The 12,157-nt window shown below is 36.1% G+C and overlaps 1 protein-coding gene across 2 annotated transcripts; it reads left to right on the top strand.

Moving 5' to 3' along the window:
* Positions 1 to 1,667: 1,667 nt before the first annotated feature.
* Positions 1,668 to 5,006, top strand: SAK (polo like kinase SAK). 2 transcript variants are annotated; one of them, XM_089730361.1, is made up of 4 exons: positions 1,675 to 1,976; positions 2,397 to 2,489; positions 2,645 to 2,722; positions 2,814 to 5,006. In XM_089730361.1, the coding sequence occupies exon 4, from the start codon at positions 2,916 to 2,918 to the stop codon at positions 4,917 to 4,919; it is 2,004 nt and encodes a 667-aa protein (XP_089586487.1). In that variant the 5' UTR covers positions 1,675 to 1,976; positions 2,397 to 2,489; positions 2,645 to 2,722; positions 2,814 to 2,915; the 3' UTR covers positions 4,920 to 5,006. The 2 variants fall into 2 exon arrangements, with proteins under 2 accessions (XP_089586486.1, XP_089586487.1); XM_089730360.1 differs by lacking the exon at positions 2,645 to 2,722 and having other exon boundaries at positions 1,668 to 1,976.
* The last annotated feature ends 7,151 nt before the right edge of the window (positions 5,007 to 12,157 follow it).

The raw sequence follows: 12,157 nt of genomic DNA, 5'->3' as shown, positions 1-12,157 counted from the left end.
AGTAGTAGCAGTTTTATTTTTCTAACTGGAAAAGCAAAGGTATCACACCATACAGCCTTATCTTTTATGTTAAATTTTTTTTTTTAATAAGGTAAATGATACTATGATGTGAACCGAAATGAAGTTTATTAATATGAAACATGGCATGAAAGGAAATGAGATGAGATGAGATGAGAAAAGAAAAGGAATAAATGATTAATGGATTTTTTAAGCCTTGAAGCTATGGTATCATTGTAATTTGGGAGTGAGACTTTAAATGTCTTTTAAAAAACAGGTTATCACAAAAAAATTGAGGTTTGCGTAATGTTTTGAATAATATTTAATTTAATGTCAATTGAGATTTTGCCATGTATCCTGAAGCTGGACGTAATATTACATCCAGCTCAAGCCCTTATAGGAGACGGCTTCTTACAGCGATCCAGTTCGGGGAAACTAACAAGGCCTAGGCAACCAGAGCTAATGGATTGTATTGAGCTACTGTTTAATATAAAACTAGTGGTCCCGTCCCGCAGTAGTCGAAATTCGACTATAATTAATTGAAATTATAAGTTTGAACATTATATTGAACAGGTTATATTATCAAAGACTATAATATTATATTTCTATAGTCACAGATTTCGCCAAGACTACACTATAGACAAATAATATTAAAGATAAACAATATTTAATCTATTCTCAATTTGACCAAAAACGTCAAGAACAAACTTCGACATTAATTATTATATAGTATGCATGCGTGTGTGCGTCAAATACATGGTACCTAGTGTGTGTAATGTTCTTTAAATTCATTTAATGTATCTTTTATGCATTATTTTTAAAAAATATGAGCATTGTGCACTCCTTCTCTATATTCTCTATAAGTGTGCGAAATTCCATACTCCTCCGCCGCGCAATTTTCGTAAAAAGGGGTACAAAGTTTTTGCTTCACGTATTAATATATATATAAAATAAAGAGCGACTGGTTGGTGATATACCATGTTTCAACTCGATAAGCTGGTTCTGTTTCGGCGGAACTACCTGAAACAACAATAGCGTCAGCCGTTGCCCTGCTGTACATTTGGACAGGTAGCGATCCACTCACGATGCTCCCGCACCAAATGGGCACATGGGATGGATATGTTGTGTATGGATATGATAGGATAGCCCCTGAGTTCTAAGCGACTCCCGGCACTCCCACCCAAACGTCCAATCCTAAACCGATATAGAATCCTAGAAGCCAGGAAGGAGGGACTACGTATGAGAATTTACGGATACTGGGCAGATGGGGAACCAGGCTGGGTATGATTGGTATGTCGGATTTCGAAACGACTACTGACTGAACCCCATCGATTGATCTCTCTCATCGTCTAATTCTCGCCCGAGATGGAACTCGAGGCAACCAGCCTACTGGGCCTGAAACGCGATACATCACCACCCGTTCGCTCATTCTAATGCGCCCACACATGGTGGTTCTGCTTGCAGCGGTACGCTAGAATATTGATAGCGGACCGCGTGGCCTCGAGCCCTTCAGGCCTTTCCATGACCTTCGCTGGAGGAGGACGTCTCTGATAAGAGTCGAAATCAAGCGAAAGACCCTTTCCAGTCCCCAGCTCGGCGGCGACGTATGCCCGTACAGGCTATCTTCCCTTTGCCTGTAGAATTGAATGAGGCAAATAAAACAAAACTCTTTGGACTGACTCTAAACTCTAAATCTTTTCAAGATTTCAAGCGTCTTGTAATATTATTGAACACAAGCTTTTTATGTTTAAAGTACATAGGTACGGCACTTATTTAGTAAAATATTAGACCTACACTATTCTTTGAAAAGAAAAGCACACTGATACAAATCAATGATATTTAATAATTATGCCACACGATTGTGTTCTATTAATGCAAAGAGTGTTATGACTTCACTACGATTATACAAATATCTTTTACGTGAGTGTGAAAAATTACCTCCGAAAGCTTGTTCGCATTACAAATTTGCGGTTAAACAGGTAAACAATTTATGTCAATAAAGTGTTTCCTTACCTATAACCAACATACGATAACAACCCGCATAACACATAATAAAATTTACGATATAATCTAAGTAACATAACTTAGTTTCTCCAAGGTTGAATTGTTGTTCAGTCTACTAATTCATAGACCTCCTCAAAGATTATTACTTCTCGCACTAAAACTATATTTCACTGTAGATTTAACTTATTTAATTGGTTAAACTAACTACATATATTTGGTTATAGTGCTTATTTAAAATGTTAATTTGTTTAAGTATCTAATATTACTCAACGGCAAACGGAAAAAATAATAATTAAGCATCAGAATTTGTGTTTGAAGGTTAATTCTGATGATTGTAATGTTCAAATAAAATATCCAAATAAAAGGAAAAAATTACACAAGTTAACATATTTCAGAGTTTTAAACAACATAAATTTGAACCAGATCCTGAGCGAGTAAAAGAAATAATTTCGAAAAGCATTGAGGATGCCAAATGGGTAGTAAATAAAGTAAGTTAAAAAATAATAGTAATTTCTATTGTTATAATATCTATATTTGTTTTATATTTTAGTACTTAATATGTTGGTTAATTTTACACTGAAATGGTGCATTGCTTGAAAAATTAAAATATAAAATGAACACCCATAGCACACATTCTTTTCAGCAACATCATTTAATGGCTGATAAAGAAAGTCTCAAGCATTAAGTTTAATGATTAATTATCTGCAATGGTATTATTGTGGTAAACAATTATTTCATATCTTTCTTATATAGATTTGTTTTTTTAATGTGTGATAAAATTCAATTTTTTTCAAAATATATACCTTTTTCAGTACAGCAACCAATAATGGATCTTCACAACTCAACATACAATAATAAAGTGCATTTAAAATATAGTTTTATACATGATATAAGAGTATTTTAAATGAAACAAAATGTTTGGTGAGAAAGTCGAAGATTATGAAATATTGGAACATCTAGGCAAAGGTGGATTTGCACATGTTTATAGAGCAAAATGTCGAAACAGTGGATTGTTTGTTGCTATAAAAATGATAGACAAAGTGTTGATGGCAAGTTCTGGAATGATCAGTAGAGTGCGACAAGAAGTCACAATACATTCTCGTCTAAAGCATCCTGCAATTTTAGAGCTTTACACCTTTTTTGAAGATTCACACTATGTTTATTTAGTTTTAGAGCTAGCACATAATGGTGAACTCGCAAAACACTTTAAACTTGGTACACGTGGGCTTGATGAAAAAGCAGCTGCAGATATATTCCGGCAAGTTCTTAGTGGTGTAATATACCTACACACTCATAATATAATTCATAGAGATTTGTCTTTAAATAATTTACTTTTAACTAAAGACTTAAAAGTCAAGATAGCTGATTTTGGCCTTGCCACACAACTAAACGGGCCAGATGAAAAACATGTAACAATGTGTGGAACACCTAATTATATTTCTCCAGAAGTTGCTTCCAGAGAGGTACATGGCCTTCCAGCTGATGTTTGGGGATTGGGCTGTATGTTATATACCTTATTAGTAGGAAGTCCTCCTTTCCACACTCAGCATATAAAAACTACCCTAAATAAAGTAATTAATGCTGATTATAAAATACCATCAGAGCTATCAAGGGAAGCACAAGATTTACTCCAAAAACTTCTATGCAAAGATCCGATAAAAAGAATAAGTTTAAAAGGTATAATGGAACATCCATTCTTAAATATGCTGTCTAAACAAGATGAATCAAGAGATTCTGGATTTCTTACCACTGTACACAGCACACAGCATAGTTCGAAACTTAAATATGATAGCAAATTAAAATTTGAGTATCTTGGTATGCCTCAATCTAGCAGCTCAACAATGGAAGAAAAAAGACCAGTATCATTCAATATTTTTAATGGAATGCAAGATCCTATACTACTAACACATTTTAGTGAAGGTGCCAGTAATCAGCCACCAAGTAATATTGCGAGAAATCTGTACGGTGAGGTTTTGCAGCACAAGAAGCAACATACAGTCTTGCCACATGTAATTGAAAATAACAATGATAAGGATAATGAATTCATGCATTTCAAAAATTTACATGTCAAATGCAAGTCTACTCAATATATGAGTTCCAAAAGCAATAGTGATGAAAATAAAGAAAATATTCCCAAAGCTTGCATTAATACAAATTCATTAAATGTCCCACCCTTATGTGCTGACCGATTACCAACAATATCTCATAGAACTCGAAATGCCATATTGAAAATAGAACCATTAGGAGTAACTGTAGAGTTTATAAAGAAAAAAGGAAAAAATAGAGAAGAAAAGATTGTAGAAGTTTGCAAAATCTCTAAAGATGGAATGAAAATTGTTATTTTTAAACCTGACACTGAAAAAACCAAAGATTATCCTCATGTGGAGCATGACCCTAACCCTGATGAAGTATTTTCGTATCATAATTTGCCACAAAAGCACTGGAAGAAATATCTATATGCTGCACGTTTTGTTGATCTTGTCAAAGCCAAAACTCCTAAAATAACACTATATTCTAAATTAGCCAAGTGTCAACTGATGGAAAATGGAACAGATTTAGAAGCATTCTTTTATACTGGGGAAAAGGTCACAAATACAGCTTCAGAAGGGTTGAAGATTATTGATAAAAAATTGAAAACATATTGTAATGCTGTGGGGGTTCAAGAATTAAAATCTATATTTGAACATTTTGAAGAATGTTCAGGTCGTATGAAGCGTGTACAAGAAACACTATCATGCCTATCTGATGAATGTTACCCGTTAATTATTGGTAGAAGGCCCACATATTCAATGGAAAACATTTCATCACCATATCAAGGAAGAATTAACAGCAATCTTATGACACCAGTGATAAACATAGACTCATTTCACAGAGGTGCAAGTAGTTCTAATCATGCTTACAGTGATTACAACAGATAATAGACTATAGGCTATTTTGAAGAATACTGTATAGTATTGGCCTGTAAAATTGTAGTGACTCGATCTTATTATATGGATTTAATTATACTTTCCACGCATATTCATTTATTTTAAGTACATTTTACAACTTAGTTGATAGATTCGTTACTGGGCTTAGTAGAAAGCTTGGCTATGCCCCTGAAATTGCTGTTATCTTCAGGTGGACTATATGCTCGTCTGTCTACATCGGCAATAAGAAAAGATAGTGTTCTGAGCTGATGTTACAATTACCTAATAAGAGCGATTTACATATGACTGATTTTAGATTTATCTCTGGTCGAAATTTCTTATCAATTTGAAGAATCTAGTTGGCATTAATAAAGAAACAATAAATACTTTTATTAGATCAATTTAAGAAACTATTTTAAATATTCGCTACTGCTATTTTTACTAATTAACAAATAATATTGTTGTTTGAAATGAAATAGGAACCGTTGCTTCCAAAACTTACCTGTGATACACTCATAGATAATAAAGTGTATAATCTATGATATGTACCATAAAAATTGTGGACTTTTTGGCGGGAACGCGAAGTTGTGTGATTTGTTTTATTTTGTCTATTTAGTGTTTATTCAGGTTTGAATGTGTAATAACGTGGCTTATTAACTGTTTAGTATCCGTGAAAGTGCACAAATGTGGGAAAATGAAACAAATCCGCTGAACATAACTTCTCGGGATCCTCCAAAAAGTCCACTGAAAAAGTCTCAGAAAATTAATTACCACCATTTTACTGATATTATATTTCATCCCATATCATCTTATTTCATACGATGTTTCATATGAATCAACTTCATTTTATTTCATAATATCGTTTTTAATTTAAAAAAGTTTTCATTAAAATTAAAATAAGACTTGACCTAAAAGTCTTAATTACCGGGTCATAAAATTCCTTAAAAAAAGAACAATATAAAGTAGATGAACGAACATGTTAGTATATTTTTTTTATTGCTTATATGGATGGACGAGCTCACAGCCCACCTGGTGTTAAGGGGTTACTGGAGCCCATAGACATCTACAACGTAAGTGCGCCACCCACCTCGAGATATAAGTTCTAAGATCTCAATATAGTTACAACGGCTACCCCACCCTTCGAACCGAAACGCATTACTGCTTCACGGCGGAAATAGGCGCGGTGGTGGTACCTACCCGTGCGGACTCCCAAGAGGTTTTACCATCAGTGATTATGCAAATTATAATTTTGCGGGTTTGATTTTTATTACACGATGTTATTCCTTCACCGTGGAAGTCAATCGTGAACATTTGTTGAGTACGTATTTCATTAGAAAAATTGGTACCCGCCTGCGGGATTCGAACACCAGTGCATCGCTACATACAAATGCACCGGACGTCTTATCCTTTAGGCCACAACGACTTCAAAACACTATGTAGTATGCCCAAAACACGTCATTACGGATCCTCCCAATCCATTAACGGTGCTTTTACGTTCCACAAGCACCGGTCACGGTCCTCGTCGAACCCGTCGCTTGCGACGAAGGGCTCGACGAGCGAATTAACCCATAGACACAGCCCACTGAGTTTCTCGCCGGATCTTCTGAAAGGACAACCTACTTACTAACGTAATACATACCTATGTATTAAGCTTGCTATATGGCTATATTATTAAGTTATTTGTATTAACTATGTAGTTCTCGGATAATTAAAATGACAGACCATGAAAATCATGAATAAATAAATAAATAATAAATAAACATTTACTAACAATCACGCCACGTTAACTGGTCCCGTGATAAGTTCGTAAAGAGCTTGTGTTACAGGTACCAGATAACGGAAATAAATGTAAGATTTTTATTATACACATACATATATTTAATATACATCCATAACCCTGGAAAAGACATTTATATTTATCATACAAATATCTCCCCTTGGCGGGATTCGAACCCGCGACCCCCTTGTGTAGTGACCATGTCACTTACCACTACACCAGACGGCCGTTGAAAGTGGTCACAGAATATTTCACAGTATAGTATGCCCAAAACACGTCATTACGGATCCTCCCGATCCATTAACGGTGCTTTTAGGTACCACCAGCACCGGTCACCGCCCTCGTCGAACCCGTCCGTTTCCGATCCGGTGGTAGATTCTGCGAAGTACTGTTCTTGCTAGGGCCGGGGTGAATCTGAATTAGCCTCTATTAAAGCTATCAGCATTACTAATACATAATATAATTTATTTACACTGTTTTATGATTAAACATAAGGGAGATAGATCGTCTGATCTCAGAAGGGATAGTGGAAAAAGTAGATCCTAATATTACACCTATTGAATGGGCTACACCCACAGTTAACATTCTGAAATCTACAGGGGAAGTTAGGATATGTGGAGACTACAGAACTACACTAATCCAGTACTTATTAAACATCTACACCCAGTCCCAATTTTCGATCAACTACGCCAAAATCTCGCACACGGTAAATTATTTTCAAAAATAGACCTTAAAGACGCATACTTACAATTTGAAATAGCACCGGATTCGAAAAAGTACTTGACGTTGTCAACACGTAAAGGGTATTTCCAATACAATAGAATGCCTTTTGGAATATCGACTGCTCCTTCAATTTTCCAACGTTTTCTGGATCAACTGCTAGGCGATGTCACCAATGTAGCTGTATATTTTGACGACATAGCTATAGCAGGGAAAGACCTTTCAGAACATTTACAAACTTTATCTATTGTATTCGATCGCTTACAAAACGCTGGCCTAAAAGTTAATTTAAAGAAATGTAATTTCTTACAGAATCAAATTGAATACCTAGGTCACATAATAGATAAACATGGCATCCACCCAACCAAATCCAAAATTGATGCCATAACTAAGGCCCCAGCACCTAGTAATGCAAAAGAACTACGATCATTTTTAGGACTAGTTAACTTTACGAACGGTTTGTGCCACATCTTCACGGAATTTGTTCGGATCTTCATGATCTAACTAGTAAAAAAAATAGATGGCGTTGGACTGATCATGAAAACAGAATATTTGAAGATACAAAGAAATGCATAACGTCTTCACAACCATTAATTGCATTTGACGAGAAACGTCCCCTTTATTTAGCATGTGACGCTTCCGAAAAGGGATTGGGTGCAGTATTATTCCACAAGGACTCGAACATAGAACAACCAATTGCTTTTGCTTCAAGGAAACTACGACCAGCGGAAATGAAATATTCCGTTATTGATCGTGAAGCTTTAGCAATAGTATTTGGTATAAAAAAATTTGATCAGTACTTGAGAGGAACGAAATTTAATCTAGTTACGGACCATAAGCCATAAGTACATAAGTACATATTATGGGTGCACGCCGCAACCTTCCTAAACTAGCCAATAACCGATTGGTAAGATGGGCCCTAGTAGTGGGAAGTTATCAATATGACATTTACTAGAGGAAAGGTGAAAATAACACATTAGCTGATTGCCTTTCCAGATTACCAAACCCTGAAACTGAACCTTCCGAGACAGAAGGGCTTGTACATAAAATAGATCTACGTCTTTTGAGCACTCGAATGACTGACCTTAACCTATCAGAACAGTTACTTATGAAAACAACTGCAAAGGATCATATACTCACAAAAGTTTGTCAAAATTTAAAAACCGGCTGGAGAGAATCAGAATACAATCCAGAAATGAAACCATTCTACAGAAACCGGACTGAATTATCTGTTGAGAATAAGATACTTATGAGGCAAGGACGTATCGTTATACCTACAGCACTCCGAAAAGCCATTCTTACATACCTTCATCGAGGACACCCTGGCATTTCTGCTATGAAAGCACTTTCACGTTACTATGTTTGGTGGCCTAACCTTGACGAAGACATAGAATTATTTGTCAAGAAATGTACCAGATGCCAACAGAACCGCCCTTGTAATCCTGAACTTCCTGTATTTTCCTGGTCCATACCAGAAGAAGTATGGGAGAGAATCCATATCGACTTTGCTGGACCGTTCGAAGGATCGTATTGGTTGGTATTGTGCGACGCTCTCTCCAAATGGGTGGAAATACGACCGATGAAACACATCAACACCAAATCACTTTGTCTTACATTAGATAACATATTTTGTACATTTGGCTTACCAAAAATGATTATATCCGATAATGGACCTCAATTTACATCTTATGAATTTAAAGAATATTGCACAAAACAGTCTATTTTACATGTCACATCATCTCCATATCATCCTCGGACAAATGGGCTGGCAGAACGTTTAGTCAGAACATTCAAAAATAGAATGGCATCGGTAGACAACACAAATCTCGAGCGCCGACTATTAGAATTTTTGTTTACATACAGAAACACTCCGCACTCGTCCACTGGTAAATCTCCAGCTGAGATGATGTTTGGAAGACAATTGAATTGCATACTTTCCAACATTCGGCCAGACAAAGGTTAATGCAGTATTTACAAGTAAAAGAAAATATTCGTACCACATCACCGAGTTACCGACCAAGTGACCAAGTATATATTAAAACACGCAATGATAAAATATGGGAACCAGCGGTAATTACATCCCGAAAACATAAATATTCATATATTGTTTCAACACCAGGAGGACTAGAAAAACGAAGACACGCTGATCACATCAGGCCACGCGAGTCCTCCACCTCAGAAACCCCGAGGAATGAAAGGGCGCATTCTTCTATGCTGCTGGCGACTGCTTCTCCAGAAATTGGAATGGAAACAACAATTAGCGAAAGGCTAACTAACAATAAGAATTCGGCAGCAGTACCATTACCTACACCGCAGTCGCCTACAAATGTACAAATTACTCCAAATTCACCTTCACAGCATTCGAAGTTATACTCCTCACCTGCTCCGGTCTCCACTCCTGTGCCATTTGCTCCGCGTCGAAGTAATCGACCTAAACAGGCACCCCGCCGTCTGATCAACGAGATGTAGATGGGGAGGAATGTTGTAACCTTCTTTTCCATATTCCATTATTTGAAATATACTTCAAACACATTGTCATTTTTACCACCTATCATTATTATATTTTATGCTATGTCTTGAAAACATTGTTTTATTATACTTTGCTTCTGTTGAAATAGTGTACATTTTTCCTTGACAACACAATACGTCGAAACGAAATTAGCGTAAATCGTCAGCCGGCCACACAATGCATCTATCTCACTCATTCATTTTCATTCGCTCATCAATTCACGATACATGTTATGAGACAAAGGGGCTAGTGATCTTGTGCTAGAACTGATACATTCGGAGCTAGTGGGAGTTAGTGATACATTCTATCGGCGTGAGTGATTTAAATCTCTTCTAATACTCAAGAGCTACACATCTTTAATGAGGTTGCAATTTAACCTTCACTTAAAGAGGGTAAAGGCTTTATAACTGTCTTAATTGCGGTATAATTTGGAGAAGTGTTCAGCTTTAAGCAGCAAATTAGAACTAGAAACCCACCAAAAAGTACTAGCTTAGAAAGTATGAATGTAGTAGTTTTAAATGGAGATAAATGTGCAGAGTTGATTATATGTCACTTTTGGTGTTATCTTTGAAATCACAGCAGTTCTTATGATGGCATCACTCTAACTGATCACTTTTCGACGGACACTTTTTCATACATAGAGAGTGTGCTCCTTACCTTCCATATCCTCTCTTTTTGTTTTAGCTATAATTCATTTTATTTAAATTGTATTTTAAAATCTACTACATATTGTATAAAACATACAAATAAATTTTGAAGTGAAACTTCTTTATCGACGTAGGGAGAAAAAAACGTATGTAATGTTTTTCGGTTACGCGCCATCTTAATTTCTTCCGTTACGCGCCATATTTAGTTTGTTATCAACAGATATCGCTGTACGTAAATTCAACAATTCCTGAATCGCGGTGACGAGATGTTACACAGTTGATAGACTTTCTCGTATTTCTCTTGCTAAATCATATCTACCTGGCGTCGGGATACCGTGGTTCTCCCGGGGTGCGGCTGCTCCATTGCACTGCGGAATGATTGACCCTTGCGAATATTTTCATATTTTATAAGTTTCACTTCTACCGGATGTGACTTGCACACACACACACATTTTTTTTCTATCTTTTATCTTACTTTACAACTTCAACTCATAGTGCTCATTCCTGCATATATAGATAAGACAATGCTTAAAAATACTTTATTCTTGGCTCCGAAATACGGTCGAGCCTTTCCGCAATACGTAAGTACACTTGAGAGCTTTATAGAAAGAGCCCGTAAGGGTTGCTGCTGTTACCATAACCATCAATGGAACGCCAAGTTGATAAAACTGTGGATCTTTCCGACCAAAATTCATGATTTTCTCCCGAACCCGAGCGGGTATTGTGACAATTTGGAATGGTCCTGAGAAGGCGATAAAAGGATTCCCACGCCGAATCATCTTTTTCATTGTTATTATTGTGTTGAATAAATTTCAGTGGTTTTACTTTTAGCATAATATGTTTATGTACGGCAAATAAATATCATTGTCGCTTCCGTCATCATCAGAGATCAGAGTAGGTAGATTGATTTAAGGTCGTTGACGTCAAACGTAGAGGATAATACGGATATGCCTCCAAAATACCGGAACTTCATATTTATTGTGATATTTGTTCCGGAATTTTGAAATTTGCATGAATCTGTGTTTAAGGTGAAAAATGTATTAAAAATATTAATCTACGCTGCCAGTGCTAGCTAATGGTGAAAGAAATCAGTACCTATTTTATTTTATACAAAAACACCTTGGAATAGTTACACCGTATTTTGTCCCTTTCTGTTGAATTAGAAATGACGCTTGTCAGTACGAGACAAAACTTAGACAGGGTTTTTTGTTACTTTACCTCATGTTCATCTATGTTTACAACGAATCGACCGCACGCAACGACCGATCAGTAGCAAGAATCCTGTAAGACTCATTGGGCATCTCGAATATATTAAGTGTATAATCTATGCTCATTGGGTGTTTGTTAGGAAAAACGATGCGCGCGCGCTGTGTTCCAGGTTCGTAGAGTGCGCTCCTAATTTGTGAAATTCCTGTGCTGTGTAAATAATAATCTCACCCTCGCTTGTTTACTGATTTCTGGTACCTTCTTAAAACGACGAATTTGGCATGTATCTACGGACATCGATTTGTTTTTAGATTGGATCTCTACTTCAAGTTATTTTAGTTCAGGTAAGCTTTAATAATTTTCTTATGTATGTATGTTTTAGGCATTTTTT

Source organism: Bombyx mandarina, chromosome 10 (genome assembly GCF_030267445.1).
Source record: "Bombyx mandarina strain Sakado chromosome 10, ASM3026744v2".
Classification (NCBI taxonomy): domain Eukaryota; kingdom Metazoa; phylum Arthropoda; class Insecta; order Lepidoptera; family Bombycidae; genus Bombyx; species Bombyx mandarina.
Note: the sequence above shows the minus strand (reverse complement) of the source record. Positions and strands in the feature narration are given on the sequence as shown.

Coding starts and splice junctions, on each gene's coding strand:
- SAK (XM_089730360.1), top strand. CDS start 2,916: ATGTTTGGTGAGAAAGTCGAAGATTATGAAATATTGGAACATCTAGGC.